Below are 24263 nucleotides of genomic sequence, written 5' to 3' on the forward strand. Positions count from 1 at the left end.
GAGGAAGGCAAATGAAAGGATCATAAAGTTGGAGACCAAGAACAAATATTGGAGAGATTGCTAGCCTATCCAACAGTTTCACCAGGTAGCCCTTCCTCAAGATAGCAGCAGCAACCTAGAACAAATATCAGCTCAGCTATATGAAGTCAGGGATTGGATCCATGATACAATCCAAGATGGGCGAAATTTCTTGCCTTCCTTCATCTCGACATTTCGGTCATTGGTGACTATTAGAAACAAATTCAAAATATTTGAAGAAGAATGGAACGATTTCCTCCCAGTCAAGGATTTGGCTATTCCCAGGCTATAGGTGTTCATCGGGCTCCCAAAGGCATATTTGGAAAGGGCCAAGTTGGTTGAAGAGAGAGGATTGAGTACAGTTGAATCTCGGTTTGTTGCCTTGACTACCAGATTGAGAACACTTGAGGAGATATAGAAGGCAGTTGCATAGCACAGCCCAAGCGTCGACACTTCCATTTCAACCATGATGAGTGATGTTGGGATGGCACTTGATTTTGAAGACATCAGAGAAGAAGACATTGATGAGACAAGAATTGGCTCAAGATTGGAGGAGTTAGGAAAGGTTGCTATCAAGAAGAAACATTTGGGCACCTTTCCTCCCTCAATGCCTTTATCGGATTTGCAAAAGAGTATGAGAAGGACCATGAGAAGACACTACAAGCAACAAGCAACGTGATGAAATCGGCTGAGCTCCAAATAAAGCATACACCTTGTCCTCCCATGGTAGAAGTCAACGAAAAGCTAGCTAAGTTCATTGCCTTAGCTAAAAGAATGAAAGAAAAAGGAAGAGTTATATTAGAAGATCATTTGATGTAAACCCATGTGGCAATTTCTTTTTCTTCTAAGATAGGACAAGTGTCTAATTCTGATTGGCCAACATTTTGGTGCCTTCTCATTGGTTGCCACTTTTCCACTTTTTTCATTGGTCCATTGGTGAGGTGGCATCTTCTCATTGGCCGATGGGGTGGCAACCCTAATTAGGGTTTCTAGGATTCAATCTGGATCGTCAGTTTTGCCTCTTTATCTCTACCGTCAGTTGTACATTTTGGCCTCTATATAAGGCTATTTGCTCTCATTTGTAATGGTCGGAGAAAATTGTTGCAAAGATAATGACAAAATTCGCTATTTCTTTCTCATTGTTGTGACTTTGGTGATTAAGAGCCTTTGGTACTATTGCATGGTTTCTACTTCCAAATAGTTAAAGTAAAATTTCCTTTCAAGTTGTTAAAGTTGGTTACATTTCTAATTGTTAAGTAACAGTAAAGTAGATGGATAGTTGCATGATAGCATTAGTAGATGTTTGATAGGGATCAATACTAGACCACTAGCATCCTAGCGGCTTGTTGAGAAGCCTTGTGTGGCAAACTAGTTTATTTTTCCTTTGAATCATTGCATCTATGGAGGTGGAGCCACTAGTTAACTTTCATTAGATTCGATCCCAGTCCATTTGCTAATCTTCCATCCATAGGAGTAGGAATAGGATAGCAAGTAGTTTAGGACTTAGAATTTAGAAGAAGAGAGTTAGAAAGATACCAGTCATAAGAACCATTCACCCTCCACCACCATCACTTTCCCACCAACATCATCTAGCATCCACACCAAATCACCATCTCCATCATCCCACCAAAGTCCAAGTCATCCTCAACAATTAGCGTAAAGCTGTCTACGTGATTACCAGCAAATCACATCAATAAACTGAGTGAGTATCCACAGGTGTAAAGAACATTGGAGTTATTCTCATGTCCCATGAGCATTAACTTTTCAAGAGAGCAATTGTGTGTTTGATACTCCGTATCAAATGTTCAATTGCTAATATGTTATGTAGTATAAAAACTGACATCAACAAAATTATCTCCTACTTATCAATTGATGAGCTTAAGAAGCTTTCTAATGAATGGTTCATAAGGCACAAAACTTGTGAAGGTTTTGCAAATGGTATTGCAAGAAAAGTGGGTTTAACCATGGAAGAAACTTCGTAGTTAAGCGCACTCAAGCTGGAGTAGTACTGGATGGGTGACCTCCCAAGAAGTCTCGGTGCTTCACCTCTGTAAGCATCACCTAGATCCAATGAGCGTTAAGTGTTCTATTTATTCTCATGAGAGATGGATTCATGCTGAATCATACTCAGGAAACATGGGTCAATGAATTTGACTCAAAAACTACACTAATAAAACCAAATAGCAATATCACAATTTGATTTGTTGTGGAAACAATCTCCTACTTATCAAGAGACATATTCCTTGCTATCCAAACATTGGCACTCCACGAAACTCCTTGTACAAAAATATTTATAAGCATATTACCATATGATTTTGGGGAGAATAAGAAATGGCATAAGTATTAGAATTGTTTCTATTTTAAAAATAATGGAGATTCAAGGGAATCCAATAATGTATCTCAAATCTACTATGTAATTGGGAATCAAGAGGCTGCAATCACATCTAAACCCATAATAGCAACATAAAATACACAACAAAAACTCTTTGATGTATTAAATGCTTAAATCTAGATGGTTTTAAAAATAACAATAGATGCTAAAATTTAAAGGATAATATTTAGTAATCTACCATACAGCCTTACATATTTATTTGCTAAATAACAAATAAATTAGAAACATATTTCACTGATGATGTACAGCCAAATGATACCCTTAATGCAACTTCAAGATGAGAAAGACACTACCTGAAGCCATATTGAGGCTTTTCATAGCCCCATTGTGTAATGCCATTGTAGACCTAGAAGGTAACAAAGACCAAGGAATGAGGATAATGAAATTCAGATAGTCCTTTAAATTCTCTATTTGCTATTGTTCTTTAAAATTCTGTTTTGTAATAGAAATGTAAATATGCATACCACTTCCCATGCTCTTGGATGAAATCCAACAGTGAAACCTTGGAAAATGCGTGGACCTGGCTGGCCACATGAGAGTGCTAACTCCACAATGACTCTATGCAGACATACAGATTAGTTAGCCAGTTACAACATATTTAGATACATGTAATTGCATGCGACATATCAAAGATCAAATGCATGAGTAAAGGACCTTTAGGGGAGCCAGTATGAAGAAATTAAAAATCCTAATCTATAGACACCATAAAAAATGCAGTAATCATCTATTTATGACCTTGCTTATCATCATGAGTCGCCACAAGTGGTTGATATATAGGAAAAAGTTGAAGTTCACATCTTTTGATTGTTAAATATTATTGCCTAATTAAAGAAGCACCACACACATAACATTTAAGCAACTTGTACATTTGTCTTTGCCTGATGAACTTTCTATCATACGGGACATTTTGTCAATCAGTATGGGATGATAAATAATAAATTCTTCCTCAGAAATGCTTGATAGAATGAATGATCACCATAATATATGTGCAATTTAGAGAGAACTGGTGTGTCTTGAAGTGACGCCTCCCTTAATCAATTCATAACTATATTCATTCATTCATGACTATCATAAATATCAGTTAGTTAACAGATAATTAGCTTTATTATGCCATAATGAATATTATCATTTTCTTGTGCTGAAAGATGATAATGCCTAAGTAATACAATCAATGCAACAATAATACAATCTTTATGATGGTAACCAAATGTCCCATGGCAAATGCAGCCATAATACATTTTGCATGCAGATTTAGTTATGAACATATGAGACATAGCACGATGCCGATGTATGATGGTACAATACCAATGAGACCAAGCTGTTACGAATACCTGTATAATACTATGATACTGATTTGCTATGAATATATGCATGACAGTATGATGCCACTGTTATGAATATGTACATGACAGAATGCATATATGGTGATGTCTATTATGGATGTAAGTGTGCAAATATGGTGCTGACTATCATGGATGCATGCATTACAGTATAGATGAAACTATGATGATCATTGACTAACTACATGTATGAAATGCATACTATGAAAGTGGTAAGTTTCTCTACACTTGGTCTCTATAAATTTCAATCTTTAAAGCGGAGCGAGAACACTTTGCTTCATGTGGCCAACATGGAATTCACCAAGTGACCCAGTACTATAGGACAAGCTTCTATCATAATGTTTGTTTTCCAAGTTAACTCTTGGAATCCGAGGTTTGAAATACTGAACATATAAGAAGTAGATGAGGTGAATATCTATAAGGGTGACCCCTTGATTACCATCAATAAGATGAGTAAAATCATTGTCCTTTGAGTTCCAACCAAAATTTGGATTCCAGGTCCCTCTAAATTGGATACCACCTTGTGGAGACTGTGCTACTCTGATTTCAGTAATGTGATGATCCTTCCTTCCACTGCAATACAAGTCATGGCTGGCCTTGTTGACTAATGAAGATATTTGGTTCAACCATAGAATAAAACTCATAATGCCTTTCTTCAAGAATTCGAGAGGACAAAACAAACTTCTGAGGCAAAATGTTTATGTTGTGTCTAGTTATTAGGACATGAACAAGAAAAGTTAACTAAGAAGAGGCAATTAGAGGAATTAAGTGTTATTGGCTCCCATGCGCCCACATTCATGTCTGCAAGCTATGTTGGAGAGGGTTATACCAAGCCTCCCTTTCATCCCAGTGCTAGTGCTTCTGCTCCTGCTAGTAGCACTATTACCTTTCATCCTAGAATGCAGAGATCAAAGTTGGATAGTTTTTTTGTGCCACACAATACTTTTGGCATACAAACCTCACTTGAGAGCATGGGTTGGAACGAGATTCATGATGCTACAAAAAAAAATTGTAAATTTTCTTACATCTGCAATGCTCCATTTATTGCAGCCAAGTTCTTTTTTATTTTATTGCTTTATGTTTCAAAGAAAATTTTAAAATTTATAGTTTGAATTTGAAACTTTGAAGTTTAACTCTACTCTCTCTAATGATCTATCATCTAATCATAATCTGTATGCGATAGATCTCCTTATTGACAAGGCATGATCATAGATGTCGTTAGCATTTGTGATGCAGGGTTTAAAGCTCGTACTGATGTTGAGTTAAGTGGCCCTTTCTTGTTAGAAATGGTTGAGGATATGAAAATTGAGTTAGAGGACCACCAACAACCTTGGATTCAAAAGGGTTGCACCACAATGGAATAGAAGACTCCTGAGTTTCCTTGTTTCCTATGGAGGTGATTGATCATTCTACTTCCCTCAATGCATTGAGTAATTTATATTTTGATTTGTTGATTGATCTGTGATAATTGATAATTAGTTTTCTCTATTTTCTGAATCCACCATTTTCTTGAAGTCTATTGATGCTTCCTCACATGTGTAAAAATACCACATACTTATGTGAGGCTATTAAGGAGGTCATACAAGAGGCAGGGGAAGAAAATGGGGTGCAAGTGGTGACAAATAATGCAGCAAGTTATGTTGTTGCAAGTAAAATTTCATCATTTGAAGGTTTGATGGAGAGACATCTATGAATTTATTTAAAATTTTCTTAGCACATCTAAATTTCTAGTTAATTTAAAATTGTTGCAAGTATACTCTTGATGAAGAGGCAATCATAAAAAAATTGGTCTCCATGTGTGGCCCATTGCCTTGACCTCATGTTGGAAGATATTGGTACGCTTGAATGAGTTGAATCATGAATTGAAAGGGTCAAGAATATCTACAAGTTTATCTAGAATTATATATTGGTCCTTAGCATTATGAGGCAATTCACAGAGCACAAGGAGTTGGGTCGTCTTGGTATCATGAGATTTGCCTCAAATTTGCTCGCACTAAAATACTTGATGACATCAAATGCAGCTTTAGGGCGCATGCTTTTTGGTGAGGAGTGGACCTCCACATCCTATGCTACAAGCACTATAGTGATACATGTGGTAAATTGCATTTTTGATGAGCCATGTTTTTGGACCACTTGTAAAGAAATCGTGGAGGTAAATTTATTACAATTTAATATTTAGTATTCACTACTTAATAATTTAGTTTTAATTTATATGCAAATCTTTATTTTATTTACAATTTTGCAATTTCACTTATTTTTTATTCAATTTGTGAAGCTAGGTATGTAGGAGTTGAGGATTAGTATGGCCCCATTTTGGAGATTACTGATAAGAGATAGTGATCCATGCAACTACTTATTACCTCAATATCACATTTCGTTTTCATCTTGACTTCAAGGTGGATGAGGATGTTCTTAGTGGCCTATATCCAAATGGTGCAAAAGATGTGTAGTGATGGCATAGACTCAACTACAACAATTGAGCTAAATTAATATAATTAATGAAGAAGGGATGGTTTTCTCAAGCAAGATGTCAATAGACACTCAGAGAAAATTGCAACCAAATAGAAATATATTCTTAATTTTATAGCTTATGCATTTTTATTTTTATTTATGATTTTGTAATTTAGCCTTAAAGTTGTAAATGAGACTATTTGTATTCTTTTTCTTATTTTAGGTAGATGGTAGCAAATGTTTTGGCACTCAACCCCGAACCTTCAAAAAATTGTTAGCCGTATCTTGAGTTAGCCTAATAGTGCTTCTAGATGTGAGCGTAATAGGTCCATGTTCGAGGAAATCCAGTCAAATAGGTATAATAGATTGTCTCTGGAGAGGTTGAATGGTCTTGTCTTTCTTGTTTACAAGCTTCATCTTAGGTCCAAATAGATCCTAGACACTGACTCCTCTTTGACCACTTAAGTGGAGATTGATCCAGAGTTTGAGTGGCTCGTTAAGTCTATTGATCTCTTCAATGAGAACCATTAGTGGACTGACAAGGTAGATTGAAGTTGAGGTTGTGGCACACGCAAAACTGATGTTGATCATTGTGACACCTCATAGGTAGAGACTATGGCCTCTTAGTCCTCTAGGCCCTACCTTAGGTGCCTTTGTAGAAAACAGACAAACTACCCTGAGGCTGAGGCTGAGGATGAGAATGAGACTTGAGCTATAGCCTGATCCATAGACTTGTTTTTGTTTACAGTTACACCTATGTTTGGGAACAATTGATGTCATGGGTTTCATGGATTTTACATACATTCGACAACACTTATAATTCTATATATCTATAGTTTCTATTTCCTTTAGCTACAATTTACATTGTACAAATGTGATGGACTTACATTCCTTGTTTATGTATGTGATCTCCTATTTGATAATGTTATAGCATCATCAAGTTTTGTCCAATAATGGGTGCATAAAACAAGTTTTAAATCATTAAAAATCTCTAAATTTTAGGGGATTTTTCATTTTGTCAATTTCTTGCCAAGTCATAGCCCAGTCACAAGTCAAGTCGGCCATGCCAAGTCCAAGTCTGGAAACTATGCTAAATACTTCTTGATTATTCCATAGAGCTTAATTCAAAATACATATGATGTTTACAAGAACTCCAAACATATATATAAAGATAAATTAATCTCTTTATTGAATAATTGATGAAAATACAATGCCTCTGTTGTTTCTGATATAACAAGAAATATATGCAATGATGGGGTTCACTAACCCATGCTGATTGTTGTGTATGATCTCCAATTCATAATATGCAGACTGTTTTAGCTATGACAATCAAAAGTATGCTTTGACTATGCTGATTAGGTTGTTTGATATAGCAATATATCTATGCATTGGAGATGCCGTCTCTGATAATGACTTTATATTGCTTGCACCAAAATATAATGCTGATAGGCAAAGTGCTCTTGCACAGAGGCTTTCATATAGGATGATAAATAATAATAATAAATTCAATGATACTTGATTGAACGATATGATCATCATAATATTTGTGCAATTTAGGGAGAAGTGGTGTGCTTGAAGAGACGCCTCCCTAATTGTTTCATAATCATAGTCGTTAATAAATGACTATCGTAAAAATTGGTTAAAACTATCATAAATATCGGTTACTTTATCAATTACTATCTTAATCATTCCATTACAAATATTATCCTTTTCTTGATCTGAAAGATGATAATGCCAAAGTAATATGATCAATGCAACAGTGATATGATCCATATGATGGTACGAAAAATGTCCCATGGCAATGCAGCTATAATGCGTTCTGCTTGCACATTTAATTGTGAACATATCTATGAGACATAGCCTGATGTCATTGTATGACAGTACGATACTGATGAGGCCAAGCTGTTAAAAATACATTTATGACAGTATGATGCTAATTTTCTATAAATATATGCACGATAGTATAATGCCATTGTTATGGATATGTACATGACAGAAAGCAGATATGGTGATGTCTATTATGGATGTAAGCATGCAAATATGGTTTTGACTATCATGGAAGCATGCATTACAGCATGGATGCAACTATGATGATCATTTATTAACTACATGAATGAAATGTATAATATGAAGGTGGTAAGTCACTCTGTACTTGTTCTCATTAAAATTCAATCTTCAATTAATATTTTTTTTATACTTAATGTCCCAAATGAAATGAAATATATAATATAAATGTGGTAAGTCACTCTGCACTTGTTCTCATTAAAATTCAATCTTCAATTAATACTTGTCTTTTATACTTAATGTCCTGAATTGGGGACATTACAGATGCATGAGCACAGTTTAATGCCCAAGTAATCAAATAGCCTACCATAAAATTACTGTCTAATTGTACAAATTGTTTAATGGTTAGGAAAAGATGATAGAAATTGCTCTCAAGCTCACAGATAAAATGGTCAGGATCAACTGGAAGGACAATGATCTACAGCTCTGCCAATACATTTAATATTTCTGCAGATTTTTGTGTACCAAATTGATTTGTCCCTAAAGGCCAAAGCATAAAGCTTTCAGACAGGTAACTTTGCAAAAGGAATGACTAACAGGAAAGCCAATAGAAATATTTCTCTAGGAATTTTGGAAAGTTGCATGTAGACGAAATGAAACAACGCAACAGAAAATGTCAATGCTAGCAAGCTATAGAGAACCTTGATGATTGCATAGCATAGATAATAATAAGGCACAATTAACCTTGAAAAGGTCTATTGATGCATCTTTTACCATGGCTACAGCATTGATCAGAGTCTTTTGAGGTTAAAAGTTTTCATTAACATAAATTAGAAACACAAGATTGTTTCAAAATTTTAGCTGCTGAAATATGCCAATTTTGCAAAGCCCTCCCTTTGGAAAAAATGCCGAAGATTATAGCTGCAATAGAGATTTTGACCTTTGATATTGCTAGAGAAGACATTTATGATGACCATTCATTTGTATCTTTCTTCTAACCAAGTGAGCACGATGTGCCATTGATGCAAGAGCATCTAGTGGTGTAAGGGCAATCCTGTATCACCCAAAAAAATATGCTTAGGAATAGTTTCTGTTTAATGTGTTTTTATTTCTGGATAACCATTTGGGTCAAATAAAGGTTCCAACTCTCACAGTTCCACTATTAGTTTTCTAAGTTAGAGTTTTATGCACCTTGGGATATGTGTAAATGCAGAAAATGGGTTATTTTGTAATAGAGCCAAAATTATGATGAGTTAGAGGGTGTAATTTGGAAGGATGATTATACTTGTAATTTTAAGCACTCCAAAAAAAGAATCAGGTCAAAAGACTTTACAGTTAGAAAGTTATTGCAGTTTTAAGTTCCCTGAAGACCTCTTAAGAGCACTTCAAAGTCAGCTATGGGGCACTAAACAGCCTCGTACGGGGCTGAAAAATGAGGAATGAGCTAAGCTGGTCCATAGAATTGTAAAGCGCTTCGAGAGCTTTCCGGAAATGTAAATGGTTCATCAATCGAAGTCCCGGTTCAAAAGTTATGCCTCCCGGAAGTTGTACTACCATTTCTCAATTCTTCTAATTTTACACCGATTTCTAATGTGACTTTTGGAATCTTCTGTTTTGGCGGCGGATGCCAACTAGCATATTCTAGAATGTATTCCTAACCCTAAGAACATTTATGGCATTGTAAAAGCAGTTCTTAGTGGAGTTAGAGAGAAGGTATTGTGTTGAGGATTTCTTTCTCCAAAATCATACTGTTGTAAGCCCATCGGGCATTTTTCATTGATAATAATATTTCCCTTTTCCTGTGTGTTCATTTTGGTCTTTGGTTGTGTCTCCATCAGGCATTCAAGGCGTACTACGTGTCTAACCCTAAATATATGACATTTTATTATATGAAGAGACATGTCACACGCAAAGAGACATGCATTTGGAAATTTGAAGAGACTCACATTTGGAAAATGAATATACTTTTGGTTATGATATGAAGAGTCTCTCAATTCAAAATATATATATATATATATGACTACTTTGTGTGATAAGATTGGTATTCAATTGAAAGCATTGTATTGAAACTTCTATTATTTAATGAAAGAGATTTTTTTTGGTGCGGCTGGGTTTTTCGCCTCGAGTTGGAGGGTTTTCCTAAGGTAAATTGTTGTGTGTCTATGTCTTGGTGTTCTTCAATTTGTTTATTGCTAATTTCATGGCGTATCTGTTGTTCCAAGTTCAAAACATAAATCTATTTGTCATGTAAGACAAAGTCACTTCCACTCATAGGTCATGGCCAGGAACCACTTCCTCTTATAGATTGTTTCATTTGATTGCTAAGAAATACTTTCTTTAATAGCTCTGAGAATAAGTTAGCATGATGTTGGGAGATGGCTTGATCATACTATTAGATGGTTGGAGCCATAGTTTTGTTTCCTTTTGTAATGTACGACTCTTGGTAATAGAGGTGATTAGACTCCTCTTTCACTCCACAATGCAAATAGATATACAGTGGAACAGTTGGAAAAAGGAAAAGCAATAATGGAGTCTTATGTTATTGCAAACAGTCAGACGTGGTGAAATATTGTATAGGACCCAAAAAGAGCAACGGCTTTTATTTTTGAGAAATTTTATAATTTATTGTATAAGTATAATTAAGAGTTACTGCTATTGTAAATGTTTGGAACCATGGTAGCTACTAGAAGGATGAAGTAAGATGGGAGCTTTCACAATTGAAGCAGTGCATGATGACGGATCAAGAAGCAATGGGATGATGAAAGATTACATGCAAAGTCATGCGGACCATAGAAATGAACATGGGGACGCTGCTTATAGTCATGGGACTAAATTGATAATACAAATATTCATTAAAGAGAAAGAAATGATATTTCGAGGGAGACTAGTCTCGAAGGGAGAATGCCTAATTCTTTACAAGCTTGTGTGGCACTATGACTGCTAAAGCTCGCTATTTGGTCAACTTGGCATCAACTCTATTATGTTATAATCAAAGCAATGGGAATGTTTCTCCTGCTGAGAGGGAGTCTCTATTGAGAGAGAATCTCAGCTATTATTATATAGGTTGTTAGTGAGTTATTCTCTGTAGAGGAGAAGTTGGAGGTGAAATCCCTTGTACCACTATCTACGAGTAGGTATGATGGATCCACCCTTTGCGAGTAGGCATGGTGGAAATGCATTCTTCTCTAGGAGAAGTATGAGGTGAAAGTCCTTGTTCCACCCTCTACGACTATGCATGGTGGAATGCATTCTTCTTTAGGACAAGTTTGAGGTAAAAGCTCTCATTCCACCCTCTACAAGTAGGTATGCTAGATCCACCCTCTGCAAACAGGCATGGTGGAAGTCATCTTGTTCTTATATGGTTCACCCTCTAGAAGTCGCTAAGGTGAATAGTGTTATGCTAAGATAAACAATGTTTTATTCAGAAAAATTCTAATGAGAAATTATTATTGGTATTTTTGGTTGCAGCTATGTGTGTTTGTCATACTAAAGATCTCTCTTGCTAAGAGGGAGTGTTGAAGATTATAGCTACAATAGAGACCTTTGTCTCTGATATTGCTAAAAATGAGATCTTTATGATGATATTCATTGATATCTTTCTAATAACCTAGTAAGTTGTTAGTATTTAGGAACACTAAGAGGGGTGGGAGAAGGAGCTGAGAGGGCGGGAGAGGGGGGCAAGGGGGGTCGGGTGACTTTAATCAGTGCATTTAGGTAGCCTGCCAATTCAATCACTAATGCAATAAACCTTAACAATGTAATGTCCCCATTTTAAGTAGGTTCCTACAGTTGGCTTGGTCAGTTCACCATTGCAACCCTCGTGAGCTAACAGTGGGATTTGAGGATCTCAATTGTGAGGTTATAGGCTTTTCAGCAGCCTATGTTGTGTTTTGGCTCCAATTGAGAGACTTACTATTTATAGTAAGTCAAACTATTCATTTCGATGAGCTCAGTGGGGTTAGAGGAGTTGGGTGATACTCTCAAGTTTTATTTCGAGCTTCCAGTTTGGGTTCCAAGAATCTTGGAGGAAGCGTCTAGTTATAGTAAGTCACTTAGTCAGGTTCATTCATTGTCTTTCATCATCAAGATCACTTTGGTGTTGTCAAATTTCAATTCTGATGCTTCTTCAATTGTTTTCCCAAGATGAGTGAATTATTATTATTATTCATCTAAATAAGTTGAGGTTGATATTTTTGTTGGTTTTGTTGGTCGGTCACCTCAATATCATAGCTCATTGGAATAGGGACAAAAAGTTTTAAATCATGGGAATAAGAAACAGTGGCCTTACATGTCAAAAGATTAAGTTATGGTGGAAAAGGTCATTTTTGGAGCCAAAAGTAATTAATAAATTATATTAATGGCACTTTATTATATTTTAACGTTGTGTAGAGAAAGCTTAAGTAGAGTTCTTTTGGGAGACTAGTGCCATTTGGAGATTATAAATATGAGCACATTTGATGAGAAAAGCATCTAATTATTTGATTATCTCATCTTTCTTTGTTGTCATTGTGACACTTCTAAAGTTCTGAAATTTTGTGCCCTTGATGAAGTATAAGGGTTTAAGATCTACAACTGAAGTATTGTAGATTCAATTCTAAGATTGCTTGGCAAATTGTGCTGAGGTATACGATTTGTCATTTCTCCTACTAGATTAACTATTGCTAAGGAGAAGTTTAATTTTTCTTGATGCTGGAGGTTGTTCTAGAATTTGTGAAGGGATTCACTAGAATTTTTCTATCAAATTGTGTGCTGGTTAAATTGGAGTTGGTTGAGCACCAATTTATATCTGTTGTTGGGTGTTATTTTCTATCTACAATTTTGGAGCAGCATTTTCCAAATCTACAATTGTATTTGTTTGTCGAAGAATTCTTTGTTGCTGCTAATCTTCATTTCAAAGGATTTCAAGCCATGTCTTCCCTGTAAGTTCATGGATTGCAACTACTAATTTTTCTGGGCATTGCTAAGTTAGATAATAGGGGATATTTTATCAATTAGGTTGTTGGTATTTTGTGAAAATACTGAGTATCTAAGTCGATATTGAAATTTGAAAATTTTCAGCTATATATTCCCTATGTAATATCTAAATATTTGAGTTAAAATTATTATTGCAAAATCTTATAGTTTGCTGCTATATTGTTCTATCAAAATTGCAAAACCTCAAAAACAAAAAAAAACGAAATCAATTCTTTAGCACAGATTGTTTGAGAGTCAGTCGGGTTATTATAGTGGTATCAGAACTTGCTTGCAAAGTGTTTGACAAAATGTCCAACAACCGAATTATAAAAGAATTTGATGTTTGATGAAGTTATAACCGTTTGGGGTTATTAAAGTGGTATTAGAGTGGTTTCCTGCCATCCTATGGGGTAGGAAAGTTATTTTATTTTTAGATTTGTTGTTGCATTTGGAGTGACCAGTGCTCTAGCATTTTCTACCAATGGACAGACATAGGAGGAAAGATAATTCTAGAAGTCAATGGAGTAATGAGGAAGTTAGCACGAAAATAAATGCTTTGCAAGAGAGTATGGAGAAATTTAAGTTTCATCAACAAAGGCTGGCGGAGAGCTTGTTGGATCCAAAGACAGTTGAGAGAGTAGCAAGGTATATAGTTTTTGCCTTTAGAAGGCCGAGATCGATTTTGCAAGGAAGGAAGCTTGAATTTTCCCCAACAGGTGTCCATGATGGAGATGTACCTTATTTAGTATGACACCTGTTAGTCCTAGCTACAGTGTTGATGATGGACTCATTTCATGGAGATTAGTAGATGTATCAGTAACCTTGGTGGATAGTGGCATTGAGCTTCAGCAAGTTGAGGCTCCCAGAGTTGTTGCAGCTAGTGTAGAGATAGTTGATGCAATTGTTACTACTGACACTTCTGGCTCTCTCAAGAAGGGGATTATTATTGGAGATTTATATGTGAGTTATCATAGTGTTTCTTTAGTCGGACAAGAGGGAGACCCCCACTTGCTCCCTTCTTGTTAACTGCTGAAATGGTAATGGATCTTTATGGTCATTACCTAGTCTTCTACATGATGTCGTGGGATCTGCAAATATTCTTGTTATATCTGAGACTCATAAGAGTCCTGTGCATCCTCTTCCAGGTGTTACCGGTTTTCAGTGGTTATCCATTTGTAGAGAGGAGGTTCGTGTTTCTGGTGGGGTACAAGGCTCGGGTGGTGTAGCTTGTTTGATTAAGGAAGATATTTTCAGTAGCACTTCTATTGTACACTCAAACACATTTGCTAGATTTATGTGGGTCCACATTGACCATAAGTGTCACCGTCAAAGAGATCTTTATTTGGCTGCTTGCTACTTTCCACCAGCTTCCTCTCACTATGCTATTCATGGTACCGATGACGAAGATCTTTTTATTGATCTTTGCAAGAGTATTTCATAGTTTGCTACTCTAGGTGACATTATTGTTCTTGGGGATTTCAGTGCAAGAACCAGAGTACTATAGACTCCACTTTATGATCGTAGTTCGGATTCCATATCCTCCATTGAGATTTATCCAACTTCTTTAGGGCTTTAGAGGTATTCTGAAAATGCTCTTAGGCCCTTATCCATATATGGTAGACATTTGTTGGAACTTTGTGAGTCTTCTGGCTTTGTGATCTTGAACGGCCTCTCCTGCTTCCCTGGTTCTGAGCTCTTCACTTGTTGGCCTCATTGTGGTGGTGCTAGTGTTGTGGATTATGTTCTTGCCTGTCCCTCCTTCATCCCTTGTATTCACAATTTCACCATCTTGCGCCTTCCTCTGGCGGACCATGCTCTCCTCAGTATTCAGTTTCGCCTCTCCCCTCTTCTTTCGCCCCCTCTCATGTCGCCTCATCATTCATCTGTCACTACTCGCTTGCCCATTCGCTTCTGTTTTCTCGATGGTGATTTTGAGTTTTTTTCCACTCATCTTTCGAGACTCCTCAACCCTTCATGCTTCTCAGAGTCGTGCGAGGCCGCTACCATGTTTGACTTGCTTGGGTCAGCTATCATTAAATCGGTCGCCCTTTCCATTCCTCATCATCCTCCTTTGCCCCATCACAACAAACGTCGTAATGCCTGCCCTATGAACCAGTGGTTCGATTCGGACTGCAAATTGTTCCATCATTTTGTGCGTTCTGCTTTTGAGGCTCGCTCCATTGATTTTGCTCGCATTCACTCGTCTTATCTCCACTTTCTTCGGAGTAAGAAGTGTAATTTTGCCGCTTCTAAGTGCAAATCTCTTTGCTCCACATTGATCTGCAATCTGCAAGGTTCCAAGGGAGTGTAAAATACAATAGTGCACAAAAGAGAAAACCAACAAGAGCACCATATGATGTCCAAGAAGGAACAAACAAGAAAGCTAATAAAGGTAACAACAATAGATGAGAGAAGGATTAACCCTAGCACACCAAATTCTCCTACACACATTCATCCAACTCACTTAAACATTAACTCTAAGAACAGTTCTTTATAAGAACATCACGTTTTCTACTTAATCCTGACCATTCATTCAATGTTCAACCTTGATGCTCATTTACCACATTCAATTCACATATCTCAATGTCATAATGCGTTTTCCTTAACCGCCTTGATCCATATTGGGGTTTACATGAGATTTATTCAAGAACTATCAAAACATTTTCAACCAACTCTAATATCCTTTTGGAAAAATCCTCTTCACACTTGCCTTGATCGTCAATTGCCACCTTGGCATATCCTCATTGATACAGGACACACACCATAACATATGATCTCACCACTTCATTCACACCGATTATTGATCATCAATTTAAGATCGGTACCTCAAGAACAAGTTGTTTATTTTGCAACTTCATATGTTACTGAGATCCTTGCTCACTTGTCATCATCATCAATTGGAGTCGTGCCATAGTCTCTACTGGGCAGTTACATACTGTATCTATGACCAATCCACTTAATTGTCATTGACCACTGATTGTGACCATAATAACATTGTGTTACTGGTCTACATGTATACTCGTTATTGTACTTAATTGCTTTCCTTCTTCCCAATCTAGTTAGTTTCTTACCAATCATCCACTTGTCTTACCGATTGATCCACTCAATTGCTATGATTAGGTTGTCATTACTGACAACCAAATAGATCATTACTTCTGACCACTTCACCAAAATCCATCACAATACCAACATAAGCATGATGTGGCATCCAAAGTGTGCTAGGTGTCTCACCCTAATATCTAACATTTGATTATATTAATAGACATGCGACATGTAAAGAGACGTGCAATTGAAAATATGCAGAGACATGCATTTGGAAAATGAAGACTTTTGGTTATCATATGAATAATCTCTCAATTCAATATATATATGATTGTTTTGTATGATAAGACTGGTACTCAATTGAAAGCATTGTACTCGAACTTCTATTATTTAATAAAAGAGAAAAAATTTTGGTGTGGCTTGGTTTTTCCTCTCAAGTTGGAGGGTTTTCCCAAGATAAATTGTCGTGTCTGTATATGTCTTAGTGTTCTTCATTTTTCTTATTGTCGTTTATCTTGATTTCTGAGCAAAACATTAACAAATAAGCCTATCAAAATATAATATCACTCATATATGATGTTTAAATAAATCCAAATAAGTTTGTTAAATGTGTTCTCCAAGAAAACCATCTTTGGTCTCAAAAATTTCCCTCTAGCCCATACAATTGCAAAGGAAGATGTTACAAAAAATGATGATAACATAGCACTCAAGAGGCTCGAAAAACTCTTCACATGCTCAAGATGGGACTCCTGATCCTCCCTAATGTTATTGTATCCCTAATATTGATCCCCAAATGTTGCACGTCTAGTAGATGATTCTACTAGAACCAATAGTGGTAATTCAACAGGTTGTTGATTATTTGTATTGAAAGCTGAAAAATTGCCCCATAATACATCAAACCATGGAATACCTTCTCCCACTGAATTATAAGCAACCATATTGTTCAAGGTGGCATGCTTGTAAGATTACAAACTTCCATAGACTCCTCATTCAAAATGCTTCTCACAATGGCTATAGGTTGTGTGCAACACTCAATTTATTGTTTTACACAACAAAAAAATTTACTAAAGATGTATGTTTATTTATTTCCTTGAAAGTTATGCCTTCCATACAATTCTGCTTCACATGTCACATCAATGTCATATTATACATAGTATTGATTAGGCTACTATGAATCATATTTTACCATTCATGAAACCATGGGAAATGAACTTTTTAAGACTCATCCTAAATTAAAATGATTAATACAGCTACAAGTGGCAAAGAAGGAATTCAAAAACTGTAAGTTGGAGGAATCACAATAATATTAATAAACTAGCATTACCTGCGAAATGTAGGTTAATATCATATGATAATACATTTGACCATTCTGTAATGTCCCCTTTTCAGCTCACCATGGTTGGTGGTTTAGATTGGCTTATTGGTGGCCCTTGCAGGCTAAGTCAAGCAGTTAGGGGGTTTTAGTTGGCAGAACCAAGGCCAATTCCCATTCCGAAGATTACAAGTGTTCACTGTTGCTCTTTGTTTGGATCAGTTTGTTAAACTTACTATAGTACGTCATTGATCCAGCATTTCTATATTTGGCAAAGCACCTAGTCCGACCTCAATTGCAATGATGACCTTTGGCACCTTTTTGTATCAGGTATTAAAGGATTTACTAATTATTGTAAATTAAGGATAGATAGAGATGGACCCTTGTTATTTTTAGTAAGGCAACCTGGTTAGCAGTGAAAGCAGTGGTCTACCTCTTGCTGAAGTCAGAATTAATTTGTAATGATTAATGATGGGAGTTGTTCAAATAATTTTAAAGTTATACTTTAATAATAATTAATTATTAAGTGCATATCATTAATTGAATTATGAAGTGACTATAATAAAGTTATAGTATGATGTCACTTTAAGTTATTCCAGCTTGTTTGAGAAGCTACTTCATGAAGAAGTAAATGTAAAGAATGTTTTATACCACATTGCAAAAAGTACAAGTATTCACCAACTAAAAAGCTATATAAGCAAGGCCATCCTTTCATTTGAGACCTTCCATGAGAATATGATATTATTAAGATACCTCCATTGTTGCAGAATATATAGTGAGTGATTTCCAAGGACAGAAATCTATGGGAAATTAAAGGATGGATGCAAACCCAAACCTTCTACATCAAGTGGATTCACATCAAAATCTAACATTGGGTTTCAATATTAATCTTTGGGAATTTACTACTAGCAGGGCTGAGGCCATTCGAAGAACAGGACAATCAAAGAAACTGATCAGTTTGAAGTTTCAGAAGTGTGAAGGAAGACATGTTCTTAAATTATCAGCTGCAGCCAGGTTCAAGAATTTTTCGTATAATTGCTAAGAGTTGTATGCAGTCCAAGAATATAGGTGTTCAGATTTGTAATCATGCTTAGAGACCATTTACTGGGTATATTTCTAGTCAGTACACAGCAGTAAACAGGTCTGTAGTTGCATCTGGGTATTGACATTTGTTTTAAGACTCGGTATTCATTCATTCTAGAAACATGTACAGACTGAATGTCAACAATCAGATGCGAACATCTTGATCTTCTCTGTAGGTTACTTCTTCTCTAATCTGTATTAGATAGTTTATAAATCTGCAGTCAATTATTAAGAAATTGTGGTGAAGGTTGTTCATGAATATTGGCCCATTTCTTGCCTAGTGTTTGTTAATATTACTCTAGCAGTAGTTGAAGAAATCAGACCGGATTATTGCCAATTGATTGCCAAAATACTTTGAATAGTCTTGTGCATTGTACCTGAAGAAGTCAGACCTGATTATTGCCAATTGGTTGACAAAATACTTTGAGTAGTCTTGTGCATTCTACTTGAATATCTATGATCCCCATTGTATGCAAAGTGTTTGTTTTTATGCCTATGATGAATATATGAACAATTTCAACTACTAGATCTATTGGCCAGCATGATTATCTTTGCAACTTGAAGGAAAGTGTGTCATTATGAGAACAGCATATGATTTCTATTCCCAATCTAATCACTGAACTCAGAAAATCAGAAAACCAAGAATGGCAAGTGTTTGATGAAACCTCTGCCTTATACATTGATTACTTAACGACAAAGTAGGCATGAGATGTTACAGCGATATGAGAACATTACATGTATGCCAACTGTTTGAGCAAATGTGTTGAGTGTAAGTACAAGTTGAAAGTTACAACCTGTTGGGATTCTTCCACATTTGTTAACTAATTGACTTACAAAGAATAAACTAAATTAAATAATAAAAAGATGGTTAGTATCCATGTGTTTTTCATGTTAAGGAATGTATCAGAGATAGAGTTTAAATTCTAAATCTAACTTGCTTGACGATGATTCTAATGTGAATATATGAGCTTAAAATTACTTGACTTTACTGGTTATATAATCTTGCAACGGTATAATATTCACTGATATATATTTGTCTTTCACTGTGTATTGAATATAGTAAACTCGTTGTACTTAAATTGCAGAGATAAAAATAATGATATTTATTTTTTTAATGTTACTGTACGTATAATGGAAGAACACAATTGAATTCTGGCATTACTATGTTGTGATTGATATTTTCCCAGACGTCGATTGGGGCTTTATTTATGACTATACGAATAGTCATACCCTAAGTAGGGACATGGCCCTTACGTGGCTTATGTTACATAGGGTCATGACCCTACACAGGATATGAACCCCGATCAACACACAAATTAGTTACGGCAATTATGTGATGCCATTTCAGATTGCAAACAATAATCGGGTGTTAATACAGATACAGATTTGAGTGTTAAACAAATATGCAATCAGTTTGGAAATCATTTGATATTTAGTTTGACATAATCAGAATATATATATATATATATATGATAATGTCAATCAGATTTCATAATCTGACTGATGTTATATTTTCAACACTCCCTCTTAGTGAGGGAGGATTCAACAGAACTATCTCAAAACAATAATCTGAATTTGTATAGAGTTTGCAACTAGCAATATCATCCATATGATATTTATCAATCTCATTTGCTTGTGGTATGTGCACTAGCATCAGGTTCATGATGCCTACCAAAAGAATATGTTATATCCTAGAAGGATATGTGTTATCTGATCTCCGGGACAGCAACTGAATATAGTCCATCAGACAACAATCATGATCTCCGGGACAGAAACTTAATGTAGTACATCATAACATGTATCATGATCTCCGGGACAGAAACTTAATGTAGTTATTATGATAATAGGTCAAGCCATTGTTAATATTGTCACCTTACAATAGCGATCTCACAAAATACATCAATGAAAAGCCATCACCTTTCATGACATTATCCACATATGCAAAAGTAACTCACAGAATATTTAAACAATATAAATGAATATCAAATTTAAACATAACAGAGAATCAATCCTAGGAATCACAATTACATTTTAATCATACCAAGTTTACCTCTAATGTTCTCCACTTTTAGTTTTGAGCGAGGTTTGGTAAATATGTCAGCAATTTTCTCATGAGTACTCATGTATACCAAATTTATGACATTTCTATCCACCATGTCCCTGATGTAGTGATAGGAAATCTCGATGTGCTTTGATCTGTTGTGGAAAACTAGATTCACTGATAGTTTTATGCAACTTTGATTTTCGCACTTTCTTTCACATTTCAATGGTTTGACATTTTGTCAAACACTTGACAAGCAACCCAATTACCACTGAACATATGATGTCTTAAATTTTCAAACATAATATCAAGATTTACAACAAACTGATCACAAATTTATTTAATTTTGGCCTTATAAGGTTTGCATAAATAAATACGAAATGTCACTAAACAATTATGAAATGATTCACACCAGCCTCTGAATTCATTCATTGATAAACTATACAGCAATATAATAAAAAGGGAATTTGATTGTTGACTGACTGCTATAAATCATAAATTTGAAGCCAACCAGTTATACTTTCAAACTATGTAATATAAACTGAATTTTACAAATTAAGAACCTAGTCTTTGTCGTAGAATGTAATTGCAAAGTCAAACTAAAAATCGCCTAGTCCAATTTCAATCTAGCGTTCACAATTTACCCTTATAAATGCTGCACAAAACTGATATAGAAATCACACCAAATACAAGAACCCTTGGCATTCAAGCTGTAAATCCAACACACTAATTATGATGCAAATTGAACAAACTGGGATATCCAGAATTACCAAACTCCAATTTGTAAACTAAACCCTCGCCCAACAATAGAAATAATTGAAAACGAATTAAAACTAAATTCTTAAGCAAGCCAGTTGCTTCTTATCCATAGTAGACACAGTATGAGAAGTCTCTTCAATTTAGATTGAAAATTAAATGAATACCACTTTACCTCAGTAGTGGATTGATGCACAAACTCAATCTCAAACCCTTATACTTCAGCAAGAGCACATAAAATCAGAACTTTAGGAAACGTCACAAAGACGACAAAGCAAAATTTGATAATCAAATGATCGGATGCTTTCCTCATCAAATGTCTTCATATTTATAATCTCCAAATGGCACCAGTTTCCCAAAAGAAGTCCACTTAAGAAGCTTTCTCTACACCACATTAAAATATAATAAAGTGTCATTAATATAATTTATTGATTGCTTTTGGCTCCAAAAATGACCTTTTTCACCATAACTTCATATTCTGACATGCAAGGCCACTGTTTCTTGTTCCCATGATTTAAGACTTTTTGTCCCGATTACAACGAACTATGATACTAAGGTGACCAACCAACAACACTAACAAAAATAGCAACCTCAACGTATTTAGATGAATAATAATAATAATTCACCCGTCTTGCAAAAACAACTGAAGAGGCATCAAAATCGAAATCTAACAACACCAAAGTGATCCCAGTGATGAAAGACGGTGAATGAACCTAACGAAGTGGCTTACTATAAATAGACGCTCCCTCCAATATTCTTGGAGCCCAAACTGGAAACCTAAAATAAAAACTAAGAGCATCACCCAACTCCTCTAACTCAACTAAGCTCATCAGAATCAACAGTTTGACTTACTATAAATAGTAAGTCCCTCAAATAGAGCCAAAACACACCATACATTGTTGGAAAGCCTATAACCACACAATTGAGATCATCAAATCCCACTGTCAACTCACAAGGGTCACGATGGTGAACTGACCTGGCCAACTGCAAGAACCTACTAAAAATGGGGATATTACACTAGGGTTTTCAATTGTATTGACGAAGTCCCAATTCCTTTCATTGGATAGGTGGAGTTATCCTCTATTGTAACTTCTTCAATTAAGTGTCCTTCAAAAGTTTCGAACTAATCTCAGAATCCAGTTATATGTCAAGATGCTTCGCCATCAATTATCCAAGTATTCTTTTTAGTGTTTAGTTCACTTGATAAGGCTAAAAAGAATACTAAATTTTCAACTTCCTTGACTTCAGCTATAGAGACATGAGTTTTGTTTCTTTCTCGGGAGTACATGTGAGTGTGCCTGAATTTATCACACTTGTAGCATTGTATTTTAGACATATCTCTCCTCTTGTTGGTTTGTTTAGGATTAGTTTTAATTTCTAGATTAGATTGTGTATAATTTTTTACCATCAAATTATACACAATCTAATCCAGAAATTATAACTCATTTTCATGGATTGTGGAAATCTTATAGATCTGATTGTTTAGGATTATCCTTCCCCCTTCTCTATTTGAATTTTCTTTTTTTTCCTTTATTGTTTGTGTTTGCATGTAGGGCTTGTATTTCTTCCTCTTTATTTAGACTAATCCCTCTCATAATTAGTCTTGATTCTTCCTGAGTGCACTCATTCTTAAGTTGATCAAAATTAGGGAGTTCAAGCCGTGCACTAACCCCTTGAATAAAGATTTCCCAAGAAATTGGTAACCCCTTTAGGGCTATTAACGATAAATTTTTTTCATCTACTTGGTTTCCAATAGTTGATAGTTGATCTTTTAGTTCCATAGTTCTCATAAAATATGACATAATTGTTTCCCCTATATTTATCTTGATATGAAGAAGTTGTTGCTTCAAGGTAAGAAGCCTCTCGTATTATTAATTTCATGTGTGTTTTGAAGAGTCCTGAACATTTGATAGGCAGTTTCCATTTTTGATATAGCTGGTAGTATATGATCCTTTACAACATCTATAATGATTTTCATAGCTTTGTTGTTATGTCTTTTCCGTATGGTTAAATCTGGTTCACTATCCGGCATGGTTTTGTTTTCATCCACATATGATTCTAATTCGAGCTCTTGAAGAATGATCATTATTCAAGTTCTCTACGGTACAAAGTTTGATGCACCTTCAAGCCTGTCTTCGAATCTGATTCCATTCACCATTGTTGCACTTTTGAATGGATTTTAATGTAAGTCTATATTTGGGTAGTAATTTTAATATTTTATTTGAACTCCACCAATTAGGCTATAATACCATGTTAAGGATTACAGATGAGAGATTGAGTTTAAATTCTAATTCTAACTTGCTTGTTGATGATTCTAATGTGAATCTATGAACTTAAAATTACTAACTTTACTGGTTATATAATCTAGCAACAATATGTTATTCACTGATATATATTTGTCTTTTACTGTGCATTGAATATAGTAAACTCTTTGTACTTAAATCACAGCGCTAGAAATACTGATATTTGTTTCTGAATGTGACTGCAGGTATAATGGAAGAGCATGATTGAATTCTGGTGTTAATATGTTGTGATTGATATTTTCCCAGACTCCAATCGGGACTTTATTAATAACTATGTTAAAAGTCATACCCCGTGTAGGGGCATGACCCTTACATGACTTATGCCAAGTAGTGTCATGACCTTACACAGGATATGACCCCTGATCAACACACAAATAAGTCATGGCAATTATGTGATGCCATTTCAGATTGCAAACAATAATCAGGTGTTAATACAGATACAGATTTGAGTGTTTAACAGATAAACAACCAGTTTGAAAATCGTTTTATATTTAGTTAGACATAATTAGAATTATAAAAATACATACACACACACATATATATATGTATGTATATATGTCATGTATAT

General features: G+C 35.3%; 1 protein-coding gene across 3 annotated transcripts in view; it reads right to left on the reverse strand.

Moving 5' to 3' along the window:
• LOC149560512 (G-protein coupled receptor) overlaps positions 1-24263 on the reverse strand; it is a 209227-nt gene that overhangs the window by 70565 nt on the left and 114399 nt on the right. For all 3 annotated transcript variants that reach the window (XM_089824706.1, XM_089824707.1, XM_089824709.1), the window contains 2 exons: positions 2875-2968; positions 2704-2756 (listed from right to left, as the gene is read on the reverse strand). In XM_089824706.1, the coding sequence (XP_089680832.1) occupies positions 2704-2756; positions 2875-2968 (147 nt within the window). The remainder of the gene's footprint in view (positions 1-2703; positions 2757-2874; positions 2969-24263) is intronic.

The sequence above is a fragment of the Cupressus sempervirens genome, chromosome 4, assembly GCF_028749045.1.
Source record: "Cupressus sempervirens isolate cs-2001-9-10 chromosome 4, ASM2874904v1, whole genome shotgun sequence".
In the NCBI taxonomy this organism is placed as follows: Eukaryota; Viridiplantae; Streptophyta; class Pinopsida; order Cupressales; family Cupressaceae; genus Cupressus; species Cupressus sempervirens.